The sequence below is a fragment of the Aspergillus viridinutans genome, assembly GCF_018404265.1.
Source record: "Aspergillus viridinutans IFM 47045 DNA, scaffold_2, whole genome shotgun sequence".
Classification (NCBI taxonomy): domain Eukaryota; kingdom Fungi; phylum Ascomycota; class Eurotiomycetes; order Eurotiales; family Aspergillaceae; genus Aspergillus; species Aspergillus viridinutans.
In genome coordinates this window covers 3,053,269-3,073,976 of record NW_025091218.1, presented here as the reverse complement: position 1 = coordinate 3,073,976, position 20,708 = coordinate 3,053,269, and the positions used below count along the sequence as shown (strand labels likewise).

At 48.3% G+C, this 20,708-nt stretch overlaps 9 protein-coding genes across 9 annotated transcripts; 5 read left to right on the top strand and 4 right to left on the bottom strand.

The window, feature by feature from the left end:
• Positions 1-78: 78 nt before the first annotated feature.
• On the top strand, positions 79-1,175 carry Aspvir_004577 (uncharacterized protein; the record flags this gene model as incomplete). Its single annotated transcript, XM_043267801.1, has 2 exons — positions 79-715; positions 781-1,175. 2 exons carry the CDS (start codon positions 79-81, stop codon positions 1,173-1,175), a joined length of 1,032 nt encoding a protein of 343 aa, XP_043123736.1.
• A 902-nt stretch (positions 1,176-2,077) lies between these two features.
• Aspvir_004576 (uncharacterized protein) lies at positions 2,078-3,431 on the top strand (the record flags this gene model as incomplete). The annotated part of the gene is made up of 5 exons (XM_043267800.1): positions 2,078-2,112; positions 2,174-2,352; positions 2,402-2,499; positions 2,923-2,965; positions 3,016-3,431. The coding sequence occupies 5 exons, from the start codon at positions 2,078-2,080 to the stop codon at positions 3,429-3,431; spliced, it is 771 nt and encodes a 256-aa protein (XP_043123735.1).
• Positions 3,432-3,994: 563 nt separating this feature from the next.
• On the top strand, positions 3,995-5,741 carry cbf5 (pseudouridine synthase CBF5; the record flags this gene model as incomplete). Its single annotated transcript, XM_043267799.1, has 5 exons — positions 3,995-4,106; positions 4,199-4,355; positions 4,421-5,052; positions 5,112-5,338; positions 5,406-5,741. 5 exons carry the CDS (start codon positions 3,995-3,997, stop codon positions 5,739-5,741), a joined length of 1,464 nt encoding a protein of 487 aa, XP_043123734.1.
• Positions 5,742-6,416: 675 nt separating this feature from the next.
• On the top strand, positions 6,417-7,840 carry Aspvir_004574 (FYV10 family protein; the record flags this gene model as incomplete). The annotated part of the gene is made up of 4 exons (XM_043267798.1): positions 6,417-6,470; positions 6,535-7,074; positions 7,144-7,338; positions 7,409-7,840. 4 exons carry the CDS (start codon positions 6,417-6,419, stop codon positions 7,838-7,840), a joined length of 1,221 nt encoding a protein of 406 aa, XP_043123733.1.
• Positions 7,841-8,001: 161 nt separating this feature from the next.
• Positions 8,002-9,608, bottom strand: Aspvir_004573 (25S rRNA (uracil2634-N3)-methyltransferase; the record flags this gene model as incomplete). Its single annotated transcript, XM_043267797.1, has 2 exons — positions 8,002-8,975; positions 9,362-9,608. The coding sequence occupies 2 exons, from the start codon at positions 9,606-9,608 to the stop codon at positions 8,002-8,004; spliced, it is 1,221 nt and encodes a 406-aa protein (XP_043123732.1).
• Positions 9,609-10,495: 887 nt separating this feature from the next.
• On the bottom strand, positions 10,496-11,854 carry gmtA (GDP-mannose transporter; the record flags this gene model as incomplete). Its single annotated transcript, XM_043267796.1, has 4 exons — positions 10,496-10,938; positions 11,012-11,383; positions 11,452-11,539; positions 11,609-11,854. 4 exons carry the CDS (start codon positions 11,852-11,854, stop codon positions 10,496-10,498), a joined length of 1,149 nt encoding a protein of 382 aa, XP_043123731.1.
• Positions 11,855-12,768: 914 nt separating this feature from the next.
• Aspvir_004571 (thioredoxin domain-containing protein) lies at positions 12,769-13,506 on the top strand (the record flags this gene model as incomplete). The annotated part of the gene is made up of 1 exon (XM_043267795.1): positions 12,769-13,506. The coding sequence occupies one exon, from the start codon at positions 12,769-12,771 to the stop codon at positions 13,504-13,506; it is 738 nt and encodes a 245-aa protein (XP_043123730.1).
• A 746-nt stretch (positions 13,507-14,252) lies between these two features.
• On the bottom strand, positions 14,253-15,800 carry Aspvir_004570 (SMI1/KNR4 family protein; the record flags this gene model as incomplete). The annotated part of the gene is made up of 1 exon (XM_043267794.1): positions 14,253-15,800. The coding sequence occupies one exon, from the start codon at positions 15,798-15,800 to the stop codon at positions 14,253-14,255; it is 1,548 nt and encodes a 515-aa protein (XP_043123729.1).
• A 2,956-nt stretch (positions 15,801-18,756) lies between these two features.
• On the bottom strand, positions 18,757-20,151 carry Aspvir_004569 (proline-rich nuclear receptor coactivator motif-containing protein; the record flags this gene model as incomplete). The annotated part of the gene is made up of 1 exon (XM_043267793.1): positions 18,757-20,151. The coding sequence occupies one exon, from the start codon at positions 20,149-20,151 to the stop codon at positions 18,757-18,759; it is 1,395 nt and encodes a 464-aa protein (XP_043123728.1).
• Positions 20,152-20,708: the final 557 nt, after the last annotated feature.

Genomic DNA, 20,708 nt, shown 5'->3' with positions numbered 1-20,708 from the left:
ACTGCTCACATGAATCCGGCATCACTAGATGAAAGCAAATACAACCGGCCTCCCATACGGCTATACACAAGCCCCAAAATGCGAACTTACTCCACATTCTCTGGGAGCTTGCGCCAGGAATTGATAGCACGACGACTTCCCTTAATATATGACTATCTCCATCCCCAACCGTCTCATCTCTTGGACCTGACTTTGATGGATATCATTCCACACTTGCAGCACACAGGGTATAAGCATGCGAACCTCCCCTCAATTAAGCGACCGGCCCCCCTGAAGCCAGGGCATCATTTAGTCTACTTTCCTCCTCAAGCCACTCTATCTCAAATACTACCTGACGGTACTGATACATTGCACTTCCCTGGACAGCCATTTAGCAGGCGTCTTTGGGCTGGTGGAAGGGTCAGATTCCCATTGATGCACAGTCCTCTCCTTGATGGCAGTCGGGCTGTCTGCATTGAAACAATCCGGGACGTAATAGTCAAAGGCCATCAAGGGGAGGAAAAACTTTTGGTCGATATAGAGAGACGTATGGGCACGGTCAAGGAAGACGAGGCGGAGGAGAGTATCAGGGGACGTTTATGGAGTGACGACGCAAATGAAGACGGGGAGTCATCAGTTATCGAAAATAGAAGTCTAGTTTTTATGCGCCAAAAGACCACACAGCAAATCGAAACAGATATAGGGGACTTTGAGAAGGTTCGCAGGAAAATTCAGGGTAATTGAGACCAAACCAAGTTTTGCTTTCGAGGACGTACTGATTGTCATTTTCTTTGACTAAAGCTCCCTCAGACGCCGAATTTCGCCATAAGATCAAACCGACCAAGGATTTATTATTTCGATTTTCAGCACTTACATTCAATGCACACTCCATTCACCTTGACACATCTTATACCCGGAATGTTGAAGGTTACCCAACCCTCCTTGTTCACGGCCCACTGACTCTCACATTGCTCCTCACGGTTTTGCAGAGCTACTTAGTGGAGTCTAACCGCGCAATCAGTGAGATAGAATATAGAAATCTGTGTCCTTTATACGTTGACGAGGACTTAGCCATCTGCGGTAAGCCCAGGTTCGACAAGGGAAGCGGAGCTTGGGATGTTTGGATCGAAGGAAACAATGGGGGTCTGGCTGTCAGAGGCACTGTGAAGACAAACAAGTGTGAAATTTCGCGGTAATAGACTTGACAACTAACATTGATCACAATGTGCTTGTAACCGCGAATGGCAATGAAAGTGAAGCTTGTCCCAAACTTCCGGTGCAACAATGGAACTAATTGCCATGCGAGCGACCAATGGACCGCTCCTTGATGAGAGCTTCTATCACTTGATTGAAAACTTGAAACTTACCGAATGTCCTCGCTCCCATACTAGCACAGTTCGTGATGAGCATTCGATGCGAAGTCATTAGCCTCGAAATATCGGGTCAGTATACGGACCTTGTCGCTCGTGCGGTAGTGCTTAGAGAGAAAATAAAAGAAAGAAAAAACTTTGCTCATGTCAAGAGTACAAACGAAGTAAGGATTGGTCCATCTTGAATTCAGCAGGTATCCTTAGACAAACTACAATTTGGGATTAAGTAGCTGGGGCACTGCTCATCAAGCATAGCTCTCTATCCCGTCTGACAAACCCTGCTGAAAGCAAGAACCACGACGTTTAGGGTACCAGTCCTATGTACAGAAAGACAGAAGGTAGAAAAGCTAATATTTTGTCTGATGATGATAAAGTACTACGAGAAGTACTGTTCTGTACAGGAGGTCATGGTAAGAGTGCCGTAAGTCATGAATTTGCACGTGACCCTACACCTGCTGTTGTTGGCTCTCAAGGTAGATAGGTACTAATAAAGTGGGTCTGTTCGTCTAACGGAATGGAAAAACTTTATCAAGCAGGAGCTAGTTCTTGCACACGTTTTATTCCTTTGGAAGAAAATCATCCTTCTCTTACCTTTGGATACAACTTCTCAATGACATTAAGTTGAAATTCTTCACAAAAAACTGCCACTATTCTGTGATATGTAAACTGTGATTCTTCTAATAATACAGTCAGGCATTGGGAGCCAATTTACAATTCTACTCACTAACATGGATCGTTTCTGGTCTGCTCCTCCTGTCACGAGGTACACCTCTGCCGCCTTGAAGTGATTATTTTGAGGGATCCTATCTAACGCTCGATGACAGGACGCTTACTGCTCTGACATTTGCTCAATCAGCTCTGGTTTATGGTGGCCTGCTGCGCGGCTATTATGTTGTGTTCATTCCGCGGCTGATTTTCAGGCTTCCGCCTCAGTTATGGAGATTGTTTTCACCTTTCCTTCTGACAGGATCGGGTCTTTCCTTCATATTCGATCTTTACTTTAGTACGACTTCATGTCGGACTGGTCCTTAGCCACGCTAACCTGCCATTAGTGTATACCTATGGCAGCGCACTTGAGACAGGCTCACCCCGTTTCAGTTCGCCTGGTGACTTCTTCACCTACGTTTTATTCGTAGCCTTTGTTATCATGGTAAGTCTAGAGGACGAGTATCGGATGGGTCATCGTCCGATAGAAAAACCACCACACTTCCTCAACGTTTCCTCGTCTCTGCAAACCTTTTCTTTGAACCTAGCATAGTCACCTCGCATTATCTGCCCGCCCAGCCTCAACTAGCTGAAGCGGTTCCTGGAAGCGAGGAAGATCACCCCTGCATCCCATACAGCGCCTCTCTCATTGATCCTATAGGGCTGTATGCGTTGTGGGTATGGTGGGAAGACCACTGAGATAGCCATCGTGATTAAATAGTATCACGTTGGTGGTTATGGTGCCCTACATTCCATATACTCTTCCATCTGTAATGTGAATCATGAATTGTTATACTCTCCTGAAACCTGTTCCAATTTCTACCTTTGAAGTAGCCTTGATCAAGTACACAATGCTGATGAATCGAAGGTCACCGCAGGTTACTTCTTAAGTGGCGTAATCTTCACCTCGGGTGAGCCTAACCTGGCGAATTGTGTTTTCACCCATGCTAACGTGCGACAGCTCTGATCCTAGCATTTGTGTATACCTTTGCACAGGACAATCGGGGGAAAAGAGCAACCTTTATTATCATCCAGATACCCATCGAATACTTACCCTGGGCGATGCTCGTGCTCACCCTGGTCATGGCCGGGTGGCCCGCTGCATTGAGCGAGGGCATGGGAATCATCGCTGCCCACTTGTATGATTTCCTCACACGTCTTTATCCAACCTTCGGTGGAGGAAGAAACTACCTCACCACGCCGGCTTTTGTAAAGAGATTTTTCGCCGCCTACGCCCCTAGAGGTGAATACCGGACCTATGGAACAGCCTATCGGCCAGCGGGCCAAAACCCCCCTTCCTCGTCAAGTGGCTGGGCTTCATCCTTTCAGAGCTCATGGGGTGGAAGAGGGCCGGGGCGGAGACTTGGTGGTAGCTAATTTGTCAGGAAACAGATCCTAGAGTCCGAGGCTCTACTGTTTACTTTCTATCATTTTCTTTCCCGATGCTGTCGGATACTGCATAGTACTGTGGCTGGCCGCTTCCTTGTTTTAACAAGTATCACCTCCGCTTTATCCTTGAGATCGAGAAGTGTCGTTTCATTTCATAATCCAGTACATCATGACGTTGAGAACACAGAAAGTTATAAAATGTAGACGCAGGACCCCGACAGTCTCTTGTATAAGCGAGAGTAGCCTTTGACGGTGTTAGCTATTTATGCAGCGCACCGCTCTGCAGAGACTAAGGCAAACCGAAGTCCGAGAAAGACATGATGTGGATTACTTTCACGAAAAGTCACGGGACTATCGGCCTGATTCTGAGCTTCCTGACGCTAACCTCTTTGGTAGTTAGTCCTTTCGCCGCACTTCAAAATTTCCCAAAAGTTTCTTTTCTCACTAGCGCCAGAGCAAAACCTTGGTGGAGTCTGTGCAATTTTTCCTGCGCTTCTCACCAAAACGCGCCCTCGCCTGGTGACATTGAACACTTGAAGCCAAATTTCAAGATGGCAGTTTCAGTGGCTAAGGAAGAGATGGACTACACCATCAAGCCTGAGGCTGGTGCCTCCAACATCTCCACAGAAGAGTGGCCCTTGCTGCTAAAGAATTATGACAAGCGTACGTGAATACTTGATCAAATTCATGGCTCTTCGCTCTGCATGATGGCAGGGTTATGTTATGTAAAGTAGCTTGAACTGATTTTATCCCAGTCATGGTGAGGACCGGTCATTTCACACCAATTCCCGCTGGTTGCTCGCCTCTCAAGCGTGACCTGAAGTCCTACATCAGTTCAGGTGTGATCAACCTTGACAAGCCTTCCAATCCATCTAGTCACGAGGTTGTCGCTTGGATGAAGAGAATCTTGAGGTAAATTGTAATCTTTCTGCGCTGATATTCGGAACCAGATGCTAAGACCATGGCGTGTTATGCAGGGCGGAGAAGACTGGTCACAGTGGGACTCTTGACCCTAAGGTCACCGGTTGCTTGATCGTCTGTATTGACCGTGCCACCCGCTTGGTCAAGTCCCAACAAGGTGCCGGAAAGGAGTACGTCTGCGTCATTCGTCTCCATGACAAGATTCCCGGTGGTGAGGCTCAGTTCAAGAGAGCTCTTGAGACCTTGACTGGCGCTCTCTTCCAGCGGCCTCCTCTGATCTCTGCTGTCAAGCGTCAGCTTCGTATCAGAACGATCCACGAAAGCAAACTCTACGAGTTCGACAACGATAGACACCTTGGCGTGTTCTGGGTCAGCTGCGAGGCTGGAACTTATATTCGGACTCTTTGCGTTCACCTGGGTCTTTTGCTTGGTGTCGGTGCTCACATGCAGGAACTTCGGCGTGTACGAAGTGGAGCTATGGACGAGAACAATGGCCTCGTGACTCTTCATGACGTCCTGGATGCGCAGTGGATGTACGATAACCAGCGGGACGAGTCTTACCTGCGCAGGGTCATCCGACCTCTCGAGTCTCTTCTCACAACCTACAAGCGTATTGTCGTTAAAGACAGCGCCGTCAATGCTGTGTGCTATGGCGCAAAGCTGATGATTCCTGGTCTCCTGCGCTTTGGTAAGTTCTGTTTACTCTTGGTGATGTCGATTTCCACGTGGTTGCTGACCGAGTTCCAGAGGCTGGCATTGATGTCAACGAAGAAGTTGTTCTCATGACTACAAAGGGTGAAGCTATCGCCATTGGTATCGCTCAAATGTCTACTGTTGAACTTTCGACCTGCGATCATGGAGTCGTAGCTAAGGTCAAACGTTGCATCATGGAGCGTGATCTCTACCCTCGCAGATGGGGCCTGGGCCCTGTAGCTCTGGAGAAGAAAAAGCTCAAGTCAGCTGGAAAACTGGATGTAAGTTGCTGGGTTTTGCCTTCCAACATAGGTTCTTGTGGTTTTTGTACGCTGACCAGTCCTCAAGAAATATGGCCGAGCAAATGAGGATACCCCCGCCAAATGGAAGACCGAATACAAGGATTACAGCGCCCCCGAAGAAGCTTCCGCTCAGGCAGCACCTGAATCGACAGCTAAAGCAGACATGGCTGCTGCCCCAACTACCGAACAGGACGAGGCGCCATCTTCACCCCAGTCCAAGATGGATGTCGATGAAACCACGGAAGAGAAGAAACGCAAGAGGCATGAGGGCGAAACACCAGAGGAACGTGCAGAGCGCAAGCGCAAGAAGAAGGAGAAGAAGGAAAAGAAGGAACGGAGGAAATCCAAGCAGGAGAAGGAGGACAGTGATGACAGTGACTAGACTGGTACCTTATTACCTTGCTCGGATACCGGGCTTCCATGGTTGGAGGACTTCGTTGCTGCTGTGTATTTGCTTCTCGAACTGTCATACGGGCACCCTGTCTGTACCTTATTTTGTTTATTGTTTATCGGAGTCTTGGGTTGAAAAGGGAACCAATGTTAATGTTAGTCTTTCTTGTATCATTTACAACGACTGCTCCCATGTCAGCAATCATAGAAAGAGCCTTCACTGCATCTCTCTTTCGTATGAGTATTCGGTAATTGTAATATGTTTCAACCGACGTCAATATCCAGGTAGCGTCTATGATTGCGGTATTCCTGGATTACCAGTGTTCAGCTATCTACATAAAAATTGTATCACTTATCTCCTCTTACTAGCGTTCGACGAAAGTACTTGCGTTTATCTAAGTTGGTTGTTGGAAGGGCCTTTCAGTGCCGTGACTCGTGACCTTTTCGCCGATATTCTCCGCACCAAGTCCGACAAGCCGATTATTCCCCCCGCCGCCCGTCCCACCCTGCTACATGGATGCCATCCTATGCTGCGTCACAACGTCTTCCTCTCTCTCTGTTATCTCACCCTAATCATCGGCCTGTTCTCCACCCACGCGATCTGCTTCTTTCCGGCTAAACGTGAAAGAAGTATCGAATACGACCAGGTGCAGACCATCCGGACATCATGGCTGCAGAGCTCACGTCAACGAAGCTCAATGCGGAGAATCATCTGCTCCTGGTAATTCCCACCACTGCCCCTGCCTATACCGCTGTACTGATGTCGGCATCTTGTGGTCGTGTAGGATCAGCCTCTTCTACGATTACCTCACGAGCTTGCGCGGAGAAACTTCAAATCTGTTCAACGACTTGTCGAGAGGGAAAAGGAATATGTCATTCCCGCACTCAAAGACGCCGCCAATGTCTCCCTGTCGAATGGTCAGACCCCGGATCAAACTCTCGCGGCTCTCGACTCTATGTTGGCTCGCATGCAAAACCTGAAACGGAAAATGGAAAGTATCCAGCAAGAGGAGAAGAAAATCCAAAACCAGTCACGAAAACGTATACAGCACCTGGAGCATCTGCACCAAATTCCTAGCTTAGCAGATGTCAAATATGACCAGTGGTCCAGGATCAGGCTGGATAGACTGGTGGTTGATCACATGCTGCGTTCCGGGTACACTGAGAGTGCTCAGCAGTTGGCCCAGGAGAAGGGAATTGAAGACCTAGTTGATCTTGATGTCTTCGTACAGTGCCAAAGGATTGCTCAGAGCTTGCGCCGTGGGGAAACAAAGGAGGCTTTGCAATGGTGTAACGAGAACAAAGCGGCGTTGAAGAAGAGCCAGGTATGTGGAGTACACATGAACATAGCCGTGTCTCGAATCCAGTCTCATTCACTAACACACCTGACACAGTTCAATCTGGAGTTTGAATTACGCCTGCAGCAGTATATCGAAATGATCAGGACAGGGGATAGAGGGAAGCTCATGGACGCTATGGCACATGCCAAAAGATATCTCACTCCGTATACCGAAACGCAATCAAAAGAAATCCATCGAGCAGCGGGACTACTCGCCTTCCCTCAGAACACTAAGGCTGAACCGTACAAGGTACATCCGTCTAATTTTTGTCTTCAGGTCCACCCGTTGTGCCTGAAAATTTCAGCTGACGGATTTTTAGTCAATGTACTCATTCGACCGATGGAATTACCTGTCTGACCTCTTCATCCGCACTCATCATGAACTTCTATCGTTGCCTTCAAGCCCATTATTACATATTGCATTGTCTGCTGGCTTATCGGCCCTCAAGACTCCATCTTGCCATTCGGCATATACCTCCTCGAGTTCCAACTCTTTATCTACCGCGACATCCGTATGTCCCATATGCTCGACTGAGCTGAATGAACTTGCGCGTAATATGCCGTACGCCCATCATGCTAAGAGCTATGTTGAGAGTGACCCGATTGTCTTGCCAAATGGTAGAATATACGGTCAGCAGCGGTTACTAGGCATGAACAAGAAACTTGGCTGTGTTGAAACAGGCAAGGTGAAAGATCCCACCACCAGCGAGATCTTCGACGAGAGTGAGATGAAAAAGGTTTACATAATGTAGCTGTGGAGGTATCCAAAATATCCAGGTTGCTGCATGTTTTCCTATTCTCTCTTGGTTTGTGTATTATTACTCAGAAGGCACTGGAGAGACGAAGTACGAGAACAAAATTCTCAACAGCCTAGTCGCTATCGTCAGTATCGGACGAGTCCCTTGACCTTTTCTTATTCTTTTCCCTTCGTGTCCAACCTAGCAGCCTGCGGATTCTTCGGCGGGGCAACTTGATCTTCTTGCCTGACCTCGAAGACATACATTCTCGCCTCGCGGTCTTCTCCCCTCCAGCCCCCTCTTCCCCCATGCTTTCCTTCGATCTCGCCGAGGGTTCGAGCGTGGGAGTATCCCTGGTAAGAGCTCCACGGAAATCTAAAACTCGTGACCACCCGCAAACCGGCGTGCCGTGCAAGATCCTTGATATTCCATAGGGTGTAAGGCTCGCCTTCAAACATGGTCACTAAAATTTGTCCTGGGTCGGTCCTGTATCTAACTCGCCGTCCATGGGCGAGGATATCCTGATCATCCTGCTCGCCCGAGTCTGATTCACTGTCTTCACTTGAGCTCCAGTTGTCGTCCCCCTCGTCTTCATCATCGCCGTTCAAGACTTGCGGACGGGCCGACAACAGTGGCACGCAGACCTTGAAAAAGGCGACAAGTAATTCCTGGTTTGAGCGGACCTGTCGATTCACGTCCGTTGATAGGCCACCGACGTGTGGGAAGTTGAAACATATGATATCCCAAGGACCGCCTGTAGTGGTTGCTGGCTCGATCTGCTGCCTGTTTTTCTGCCAAGCAGGACGTTTGCGCTCGCGGCGTGCGAAGCCTGTGCGGACATCCTTCCCACCTCCGGCGGAAGACCCGAGTTTTCGCGCATCAACTGCGAAGAGTACGTTTGGACCGCGACGCTTGCAGTCTTGTTTCTTTTCTTCGCCTTTCTTTTTTTCCTGCGTGCTTTTATTCTCTGGCTCGGATCCATCAGGATCATTCCGTTTTTCTTTATTAGAGAACGAGCTAAGAAGATCCTCGACATGCTGTTTAGCTTGTGGATATTTGCTGTATAGCACCTCTTCTGAGTCGTAGCATGTAGCCAGGATATTCCTGCAACGGTGCTGCACTGCTAGAGAGCGAGCAAATGAGAAATCTCCTAGTAAACATTTCATCAGACTATTTGAAATCCAGGAATTCCGGTACCTGAAGCGCAAAACACAGGGCTCAGCCGAGCCAACAGCATGTGCACACGAAAGGAAAAGCACAGAATAACTCCAGGTCGGGTCAATGTCAATACAGATCGCTAGTATACCATAACTTCAACAAAACCAACACGACGAGTGCCCTCGCATATTAACACATGCTGAAACATCGACGCTCGCCTCACTCTGTCGGGACAGGCACATGAGACAAATGTAAATAGGGAGAACAACGCTGACTGAAGGGCTCTGGACGCTCCACGTATTCGAGAAAGAAAAACATCAAGAAAAGACGTAAATCTTGAAAAGCAGTAGCGAAGTATGAAGAAGAGGAAGCGCTCACCCTCACCCACAAGTAGGATACGATCTCTCCGCCCGAATGGGACAATAGGCCGTCGATGTTGGGCCGGATTCTTCTTCTTCTCCGCTGAACCATAGTTGCTAATGCCACTCTTCTGCGCCTTGGATGCCGAAGATGGCCCCGCGGATGTAGATAATCTCGAAAACATGTGCATTTTCCGGGTTCCTCTTAAGCCAGGCCCATCACCGCGCTGGGGCCCGTGGGCTCGGGCTTTTTTCGATCTGGGCATGTCTCTTAAGACATAAACTCGAGTCCTTTAGGTCCTGTCGTCTTCAGGATGGATCTAAACAAAGATAGAATTGAGAACTGAAACGGTTCTCTGGACTAACTGGATAACTGGCCCCTCTAGTGACTACTTCCCCATCAACGTAGGGCTCATGTCTGCGAAAAAGAAAGGGTAAAAGAAAAGAAAAAAGAAATATTAGTTCCAAACCTGCGCGCGGGCCAATTCATTCCCCGAGATCAATGGATTTCTTGAATTGGTTCATCAGGTAGATACGGAACAGAGAATAACTGACCTGCTCATTTCGTAGGTTACGGTTTTGTTATATCCTGAATTGATGTCTATTCTGTATTTTTAACTCCCTAGCAATTTCGACATAGAACGGCCCATGCCATCCAAACCCGCTCTATAACCATATTAAAAAGAAGTACAAGGTTGTTATATACATCACACTGTCAAATAAAAAGAAAATCCACTGTCTTCAAGCTATGATCTGTCTGCAGTCTCAACGTCGCGAAAAATGGCATGCATATGAGCAGGTAGTATCAATTAAGACGCGGAGGGTGAAATGAAAGCCGTGACCAAAAATTCGTGATTTGGAACAAAATCTTAACAGAAAGAGGAGACCTTTCCATCAAACCGAATGCGATGAGGGCAAGGCGAGGTTCCTAGGAAGCAGATCAACCCACAAAGGCCAAAAGCAACAACGAATTGACCGAAACGCGGACAACTACGTCTGAAGGGGAGGAGGATAGGTACATATCACGTTCATGTTAGGGGCGAGACCGCATTCGTTTCGGGGAGCTGATTCGAACTGATAACAAGGGCGTCCGTCGTCCATGATAAGGCGCACATCGACTTCTCGCTAAACCTTCACTTCATGGTGGAGTGATTCAGGAGCGCAGAGAGTCTCTCATGCTCTGGCTGCTAGCACTGACAGGGGGGTTCGACATTGGCAGCACACCAGTCTTTGGCTTGGCACTTTGCTTGATCTTGGCAACGGCGTAAACAAGTCCACTGATGAAACCGACAACAATGGCAGAAACGCTGGGGAATGTGACGGGGGCATCGAAGAAGATCAAGCCGGAGAGTGCGATGGGCAGCTTGTTCAGAGCGCCGACCATGGAATAGGTTGTCGACGAGGTCACGCGGACACACCAAGCGGAGGTATAGGAGATGAACACGGACGAGAGACCCGAGAGAATCATGGCAAATAAGATGCCGTTGCGATCGGCCGGGGGGAAATTGCGCGCGATGTTTGCCGACGACCAGTCCTCGATCAAGAAGGTGAGAACCAGAAGCACGGGGATTGACAGAAGGTTGTTGTAGAACATGGCTAAATGAGGCAGAATGTTAGACGAKAGCTCCAATAATTTGTGGCACAGACATAGAAACAAGAAGGGACATACTGTCAAAATCCTTGAAGTTAGTCAGCTTGATTCGCTTGCGCATTCCCAGGACGTATGACGAAGTGCAGAGACAGTTGATCAACATCCAGATATAACCAGCATTGAGAGTCGACACCTTGGCAGTAGCGTCTCCACTACTTTCAACTGCATGCTTGATATCGGCCCACGCGGCGATGATGGAACTGAGGACCATGAGTCCAAAGGAGAAGAGGGTCATGCCTGTCACCGAACCGCCAAACCAAAGCACCTCTCCGTAGGCGATCAAGATAATGGTCAGATTCTTGAAGATGGTGTACACAGGGATCGACAGATATTGCAGTGCCTTGGAGCCCGTGTAGATCATGCCAATCAGAAGCAGAGTGATGGGAAACCCTGGAGAGAAAGAAGACTTGTCAGATTGCTTTGCTTGACGATACCCAATGACAGAATGGGATGCTTACACTTCTTGGCCTCATCCGAATTGAAGTCGCGATATGTAATCAGATTGCTAGCCTTGCATGTTTGAATCGCCACAATACAGACAATAGACTGGAGTGAAAAGATGTGGTCAGCTCAGGCTTGGTGACATCTATGCCCCGGCAAATCTGACCAACTTACCTGCACGCAAAGGAGGAAGAAATTGAGATTGAAATCCGTGCCGGAAAGCACATATTTGTTCATGACAGTCATCAAAATAGACGAACCGCAATAAGCCAGCACGGGCAGGATGGGACTATTGGCAAGCTGCGCAGCTGGAGGACCTCTGGGTTGAACAGCAGGGGGCGGCGCCTCGAAATTCTTATTGCCGTGATCTAGCTTATCCATCTCGATGGTATACTCATTCGTTTTCTTGTCGTCCGCCATGGTGTGAGACTGAGAATCGGATTCGAAGACCGAGGGAACAAGAAGGAAATATCCAGACGAAATCGAGGAACGAAGGGGAGAATGCTTCAGTGGCACAAACAACTGCCGATGAGTCGGATTCGTGTGGGAAAAAAGGTAAGATGAATACAGAATGAATGTGAGAAGCAATAAATGATAAGACAATATATTATATAGGGAAGAGCCTTGCTTCCTTGTCCACTTCCTTATGTTCCTCCTATTTGAATGAGGTATGTAAGGAAAGGGGGGTTGGTGGGAAATAAGCAGAAGTTGATAAGATGAGAATGGTGTATGGAAGAATTATAATCAATCTAATGTTATTATTTTCATTACGGAGGTATCACCGTTGCTATTTTTTTATTTATTATGAATAATAATGAAGAAAATTTTCTGCCTGACGATCTAGGCCGCCGCCCTGGAAGCGGCAATCCAGGGAAGGGACCTTGGATACGGAGTACAGGTAATTTACCTGATAATTACATACAACACGAATTACAGTGTGTCCAATACCAATGTAGGTACCTTACCTAACCCATCGTTGATGCACAAAGACCTAAGCCATGGATAGAAATACTGGAGCACTCTTGAGATTACTGACAAGGTGCATATTCCACCAACACTGATGGACGAGGTTAATTTCGATGATAGGGTTGAAGGTGAAATTTTATGTTGAGATGTTTCTCTTATCTGAAGCAGTAGGAGCTCGACCTCCGTATTGATCGTTATCGTTTTATCTCCACTGTGCCCTTAACTTTACAATGACAATTGTCTGCTTTTATCAACCAATCCCTTGGAGCTCTCAAGGCCTTTCGAATTATGAAGTCGTCTGTCTCCTGAGCGTCTTCTTCTAGAACCTCATTCGACTAATAAGTCCAGAGAACAGACCTGCCAGCGCCATGAATCAAGATTCAGAGCAGAAGCACCCCGCTCGAGATCTAGACGATGATAATGACGACGATACCCTGTTCGAAGCCCTCGAGAACGAAGATGACTCTACCTACCGTGCGCATCGCATCGAACAACTCAATGCCGAGTTTTCTGCTGCGAAAAACAACCGATCCTCTTTCCGCGATCCTGCAACCACTCTCGTTGAAGAAGGCATCTACCCTACTCTGAAAGACGACCAAGCCGTGCTAGACTTCACGACACAGACCCATCGTTGTGTCATCCATTTTGCCCATCCGGATTTCGCCCGCTGCGGGGTCATGGATGAGCATATCCGGGCGTTGGCAACACGGCACCATGAGGTGCGCTTCGCGCGCGTCGATGTGCGCGATACCCCATTTGTGGTGGACAAACTGAGCATACGTGTCCTTCCTTGTGTAATTGGGTTCAAGGACGGAATTGGTGTCGAGCGTGTGGTGGGATTCGAAGGCCTTGAAGCTGGGGGGCGGGACGGGGCTGACAGCTTTAATATCGCGACTCTAGAAAAGCGCCTACTTTGGAAAGGGATTCTGGCCCAGACGAAGTTCAAAAATAGTGAGGAAGATTCTGATATATCTGAGGGTGGCAGTGGCGACGAAGGTTCCCGCAGGAGACGGCCAGGTACTGGGCGACGGACTATTCGGAGCGGAAATGGACGACACCATGGAGGCGATAATGACGACGACGACGACGACTACGACTGGGACTGAGATGGCAGTATTCAGCGTTAAGCTCTTTTCTGCAACAGCATGACCAAGTTGTCCTGTCTCACCTGTGGAGAACAGCCATAGCTCTGGCTTGCAAATCATAATCTGGTGTGCAAATGATCATAGACATCTCAAGTGTCCTAGGCATCGTGCAATTAGGCTAATACTGCCACTCATAAGCAGGTTTGGGTGCCTGGTATAGTGAGACTTAGGGGGCAAAAATGAAATGAATGGTGTCTTCCCCGTCCTCACGTAATGAAAAGTCAGGGTTTGCCATGTCAAACACATAATTGGAGACAGTAAGGCCGGAAGGTTACTCAGAAGGATATGAAACTTCTTCCTTTTATGAGCACACGTGAAGAGAATTGTCACTCAGGAAAGGGAGTAGGAGGACCCTTCAATCATGAGACAAGCGGAAGGTAAATTGGCTAATATTGAACCTAAACTGCATGATCATTGAGTAAAGTTACAGGCAATGTGGCTCAAGGCGAATGGAAACAAGGCCATCTTCGGAAAAAAGAAATCAAATGCTCCATGGAAGTATGGAAATGCCGTATGAATAACAGAAATAACAAGGGAAATTTATACAAGCGGTTCAACCCAGTCACACCACATCTACCTGCCCGCTAGAGGAAGCTGTTGTTCTTCAACAAGGAAAGTTAACGGGAGAAAGGAAATAGAAACCAGCCGCGTAGCGTTGGCACAATGGCGCTCGTAAGAGAGCGAAGGAAAAGCTCAGGAAAGCAGGCTTAGATGGCTATATTCTTCATTTCCCCCAAGACCTCAGCTTCCGAGACCGCGCTTGTCCCTTGGTTAGACTCACGTCTCTGCGCCTTTTCTGGTTTGGGTGACTTCTGCTCGTCATTCTTGTCTGTGAGGTCCTGATTTTCCTTTCCAGAGATTTGGGGTGTAACCACCTCCATCAGATCATCGGTTTCAGGCTCCTTCCTATTTTCCTTGGAAGTATCCTCGGGCATCTCAACTTCACCGCTTGTAATCACGGGACTCGTCGCTTCTTCTGTGACTCGAGCTAGAGGACTCGAAACGCCGAACTGCGTCTTAGGGCTCTGAGTAGAACCGCGGTTGGGAAACCGGTGAGGAGACCGGCCTCGTTCTTCACTAGGTGTTGGGCTTCCATACGGGGATTCTTTCCCGGGTCGACTGTTCGTGTTGAGTCCCAGTCCATTTGGCGCCTTGCGTCGAGGGGCTCTTCTGCCATATTTCTGGTCTGTCCTCCAGCGCAAAATCTCCAAATACGGCGGCTCAACATTCTGACCCTTGAATTCCAACAATTTAAGCCCATTCGTCTCCTCATCAACGTTGACCTTACCACTGCAAATATCATCCGCGACCACAGCAAGGAAAGCAGCCCAAGAGCGAGCGACAACGTATTTGCAGTCGTAGTCACGACCGAAAATGATGACCTGACCCCATTTCCCAGCGGGGCCAGGGGCCAAGTCGATGGCAATATTGTTTCCACCCCAATCACGAGCAAGAGGGATCCAGGCAGGGTGTGCGTATGCCTTCTGTACAGCGCCTGGAGGCTGTGAGTCCTGGCGGTCGAGAAGGTCTTGTCTCCAGAGAGGATTCGGGCCTTGCGGAGGAGGTGCCACAGAGGAAGAGCTTGCTGTGGCTTTCGGAGGAGGATTCATCATGCTGGAGTTGCTCAGAAACTCTTCATTGACGGTCCTCCAGTTCTTCCATTCTTGAACGATTTCCTCGCAGTCCAGAAGCATACATCCGAAGATAACGCCTGTGGGGAGGCCAGGGCGCTCCTGACCGTCGTGGATCATGAGGGACTCCCGCACCTCCAACGGCAGGCTGCAATCCAATTCATGCTCCAACTCATTTATATCGTTCTGAGTGCATCCCTCGCAAAGATTATCGTGTAGCTCTTCGTAATTATTTTCCAGCCATCGCTCAATTTTCCGCCATGAATGGGCCACCGGGGGCGGAGGCGGAGCTCCGTCATGGAAGCTTTGCATCTGAATCTCCGGGGCACCATCTGCGCCACGTTCAGTTGATCGCCGCTTCTGAGAAGAAAGCGACCTCAATCCAGGGGAATAGGGACGGTTAGGAGAACCAACTCCGGTAGGGGAACCAGTCCACCCGTTAGAGTTGGAACTTGTAGACCCTTTCGGTTGGTCATCCTCGAATGTATCAGTCAGATCCGGTCGAGATTCAATGGCGCTCGTCGCAATAGATGTGAGGGGCTCATGGCGGCTTTGACTCAAAGGTACATGTCTTCCGGTCCGATATGGGGAGTCGTGGGACGCATGTCGATCATAGGAGGTCATCGTATGCCAAAAGGAGCGCCATGCTGAACCGAAGCTGCTCGAATAAGATCAGACAATTCATTCAGTCTCTTTGACTTCGGATGTATTATGTAGAATGAGGAAGGGATATCTTCTTTTCTGATTTCTGAGGGAATTCAGACGAGTGCGAGGTAGAACTTACGCGTTCGACATGTTGGGAACCTCCACAGCACTAAGACCAAACCGAGGGCGAACAAAATCTAGAAAGTTTGGGATACTCAAGTGTACCGAATGTGGGTCATTTGATTACTGACGCTGGAGGCCAGAGATAGGAGAGAGGTGATTTGGGACGGAGAAGACAGAGAAGAAAGGGCGAAACGACCAAGGACGTTTTCCCCCCTCGAGCAAGGGGAAGCGGAGGGGATGCGGTAGAAGGCGCTTGATCCTCTAACTTTCCTGATGAAATAGGGACAGATAGGATGGGAAGTATGGGGTGGTATGGGCTGTGCGGATGATAAGGAGAAGGGATATCAACAAGAAGGAGGAAGCAGAAGGAAGTATATGGATTCCAGACGAAAAGAGGTGATGCCGATGATTAGTAGTCAATCGACCTTTTATGGACTTGGACAATTGAAGACAAGCCAGAACGCAGAAAGCGGTAGGAATCCTTCACCCAGAAGCAGACGAGCCCATGCGCCAACAGTTATTTTCAAAGACCAATAACAGAGGTAGCGATTTTAACGATCTGAACAGGAGATATGTGGATATTATTATCGCTAGGAGATAGGCAATATTTAGTCTCCCAATGTCTCTATAATTATGGTTGTACGGAGAAACGCCGCGGTGAGTACGCATCCTTCAGTTTTCCGCTGTTTTCAACGCTTCTTCGTCTCTTGGATGTCTACTTTTCTGCTCTTTAATCCCTCCCTAGGACCCAGGTTTAGCGCGTTCATGCGAGCGGATATTTGGACGCCCGTGGGACTGTGGAAACTCTCATTTCCTTTTAGGTAGAGTTGACCGACCCATATACATAACTAATGGTTAACTACTAGTATAGGGAGTAGAATGATAGGTTCATAGAGAATTAAAGGTTGGTTAGGTACGCACTATGCGCAGGACTGACAGACATAATCTAGATAATCCATATGCCACTGGCAACAAACAGCCGAAAACATCGACCGACACCATTCTGGATGGATCTGCATTCTCCTACTCCCAACGCCTTCCGCTAATAGAACAGTTAGTAAACTCAACACTCACACAATTGCGGCGATAAATATCGGGATCTTGTGGTTATCTAGGCCGGCTGGAAATGGCGTAGGAAATAGGACGTGAACTGTCTTAAGAGTTAAGACCTGGATCTCTTGGTTCATGGTAAGCCTAACCTGAGTTACAGGGAACCGTTCCTTAAGCCGGTGGCGTTTTAGCGAAATAATCATCGACAGGCAATTTTAAATGTGAAGAGCGTAGATAGCTGCTCATCACTTCATATTTGCCTCTCTATAATCTCTGGTTCCCCGGGCGGCTGACTCGGACACTTGATTGTCCCTTTGAAGTTTCAAACATTCCCTACTACCTATCTAGTAGGATATTGAGTATTCACCATACCTTGGAGTCGTAAGATCTGTCTATCAACACGAATCTATCCCGTCGTCTTCACAAGACAGCGAATAAAATACCAAGCCAGTGGACCCATGAAACTCACCAGTGGCATCTATTATTAGGTAACCACCAGGGCGGGGAACGAATGGCACACTCTACCTTAGGTATGGAGGGTACCTACGGTATGGACCTTCTACGGGGGCTTCCATACAGGTTCTGGACCCAGCCAACCTCACAATAGGTGTACTTAGGTTAGGTACCTTATTCTTATGATGTATTTACTGCGTATTACTGTTACAAGCGGATTACACCGAGCGTCTAGACAAGTTAGGTAGCTACACAATTACACCTCTTAAGAGTACGTAGCGGGCATTGTAGACGATATAACCCTCATTGACTTGATTCTGGATCCCCTCTTTTTTAAAGTACTCCTGTAACTACTATGTAGTGCTGTATTAGCGGTAAGTCTGCTCTATACATACAAATAATGGCCACCAGAATCACAAGCCACAGGGTCAGAGCGGATGCTGAGAAGGATGTGCATGACTGAGCATGCATCTCCAAGACAAAGATTGAATTTCTTCGCGAAAACTGCGTTTAGTGACCGACATGGCAGAAGAGTCTCGAAGCCATCAAGCTTAAAGCCCAAGGACCGAGAACACACAAAACAGAATATGAGGTAGAAATCATGATGGCCTAGTCAAATAACCGATTTGTGACTCCACAAATCTGCCATTCTAGATTCGACCTCAAAGCAAACGCATAAGCTTCTCACAGCTAGTCTAACTGGAAATGACAGAAGTAAAGCGAAGAAGTCGTAGATCGGAAGGGCAAGCGAACAAAGATGAGACTGAGAGACTTCATGGCGCCAGCTACACACGTTAGAGACCAAAGGGCAAACGAATTCATGAAATTCAGGGAAGAGATAGACAGTCCCAAGCAAGGTACCTCAAAAACTCTCAAAGGCAACCGGACTCCGGGTTCGATGCAAAAGAGGGTATATAGACGCCGCACGAAAGGACACATAAATCCTGCCATTCAAGAGAGCAATAGCTGCTACCAAAAAAAAAAAAAAAAAAATTGCAGAGATAACTCCATTAGATCCCATAACGAGAAAGGACATCAGCGGAACTTAAGGCATTGAAAAGAGAACAAAAACAAGAAAGAAGACTGAGAAAAGGAGGGAACAAAACAAGCAATAGTAAGAACCAAATAGAACGCAGGACGCAAAGGCACGCTACAGTCCCCGCTAGAATCAATATCATTCATCATGCGTTCAATCAATCAAACATGAAAACAAAGAAAGTCTTCTCCCGGGTTCATCGTGCAATCGTATCGTCTTAAACCCGTGCGCCAAATCCAACATCTAACAGAGAGGCCCGTGCCAAACTTCACGTCAAGCGAATGAGCTCTGAATACCATTTGAAGGAAAGCTGGGATTGGCATCGAGCTTCAGAATTCTCCTCAAATCATCTTCCATCTTCTTTGTATCAAGAGGAGGAGCGGAGGTGTCCGCCGGTATTGCACCAGACTTGAGGGACTGGTGATGTGGTGGAACGTAACAGGCTGGTTGCTGCGCATGGGGTTGAGAGAGGTTCGATGAGCCATAGGTCTCAAACGGCGAAGAGCTTGCCCCACCTGAGGCGCTTATCGGATTCATTGGATTCGGTTGAAAGATTCCTGTCTTCATTCTCGAACTCTGAGGTTGTTGGACACAGCTGGAATAATAGAAAGGCGATTGTAGCCCACTCTCGAAAGATGACCGGTTCTGTTCAGGTGGCATGTCCCTAAAAAGGGTCGCTGGCGGACCCGAACTAGTCCTCATGGGAGTCGCGTAATGAGGTACCTTAGGGCTGAGATTTGGTCGCGTAGTGTGACCAATGGCTTGATTATGGTTTAGAATAGACGCGGTTGAGGACCTCTGGGGTCGTGGATTCAGCAACAGATCCTTGAGAGCTTCAGTCTTCGCTCTTCGTTCCTCCTCGTGGAGCTCCGGTGTCGGAGAAGAGGGCGAGCTTGAAGATCGCAACGCGTTCATGCGATCTTTGTAGGACGTGGCGAAAGAAGGCCCAATTTGAGAGTTCCGTAGGCCTGAATTTTCCATCTCTAAAGGGAAAATACCCGCGGGGGCTCCGTTTTTACCATTGGGTATCTGGTGATGTTGAACTTTAGAATCCGTTTGCGGAGACTGAGTACCAATATTGGCATCGGGACTCCGCTGAGGCTGAGAGTTTCTGGCTTCAACAGCAGCTTTGAATAAGAAGTCGAGAGGCGTGGTCTGTGACTTTTCCGACTGAGGTTGAAAACGTGGCCGCGGCTTTGACGGTGTAGTGTCCAGGTCGAGACCAGCTTCGAGATGGTCCCCGTCGATCTCTTGTACGGGGTCCGATTCCGGTACAGACTTCGAGAAAAAGCTCGGAATTGGGAGCGCTGAAGGAGCAGGCGACGCATGGAATGTCGGGCCCGCATAATGAGGGCTGTCTTTGACTTGGGGAGTACTGCTGGCCGGATGCGAGGATGTGTGTCGGTGTCCGTTGTTTTTCGCTGGTGAGGGTTTAGGGGCGTCGCGTGGCTTTCTGTTTGAGCGTGGATTCTTTCTCTTAGAAGGATTATGAAGATTAATAGATGTATCGGTAACCGTTTCTCCAGGACTCGAGTTCCTCGGTGGCGATGACGGAGGGGTAGTGAGCAAAGCCACCTTCTGGTTAGAAGGGGTTGTTGTTTTCTTCGGATTGCGCCGGTTGCCCCGAGATCCCTTGGGCGTCGGAGGAGTAGGAGTTGTACTTGACATTGCGACTAGATGGCTTAATAAATAGGCAGCCTTTGGAGATTCGTGGAAAAACTTGAAGGGGAACTGATCAATAAACAGCGAGGTCACGGATAAGAATAACAGCAATGGCGGACAAAGCCGAGTCACCGTGATACTGCCCAGCAGCCGATACCAGATACTTCAACGCTAGAAAAATACAGCAAGAGATGACGAAATTGATTGCAGAACGTCCAGAGGAATACAATGGCCAAAGCTGTCCAGTCAAGGAAAAGAGGGCAAGCTGAGCCCAAAGTAAAGAAGGATGGTCTATCAGTCGAGCGAGTTTGGAGAGTTGCAATGGAAGTGACAGGTCGAAGCACTTGAGCAGGCGCTAGATCTAGATAGGTGAACGCAAGGAGAGAATGGAGACAGGCTAGAGACGCATGTTTGTAGCTGTAGACATTTGAAGTTGGAGTAAACTGGCAAAGTGAACGAAACGAACCTTGGGAAGGGCGGGAAGAAGTCGGCTGGGGAGAGTCAAGGAACTAAGTGGGGATCTACGATGACTAACAGTGCCCAAGCAAACATTAAGTGTGGTC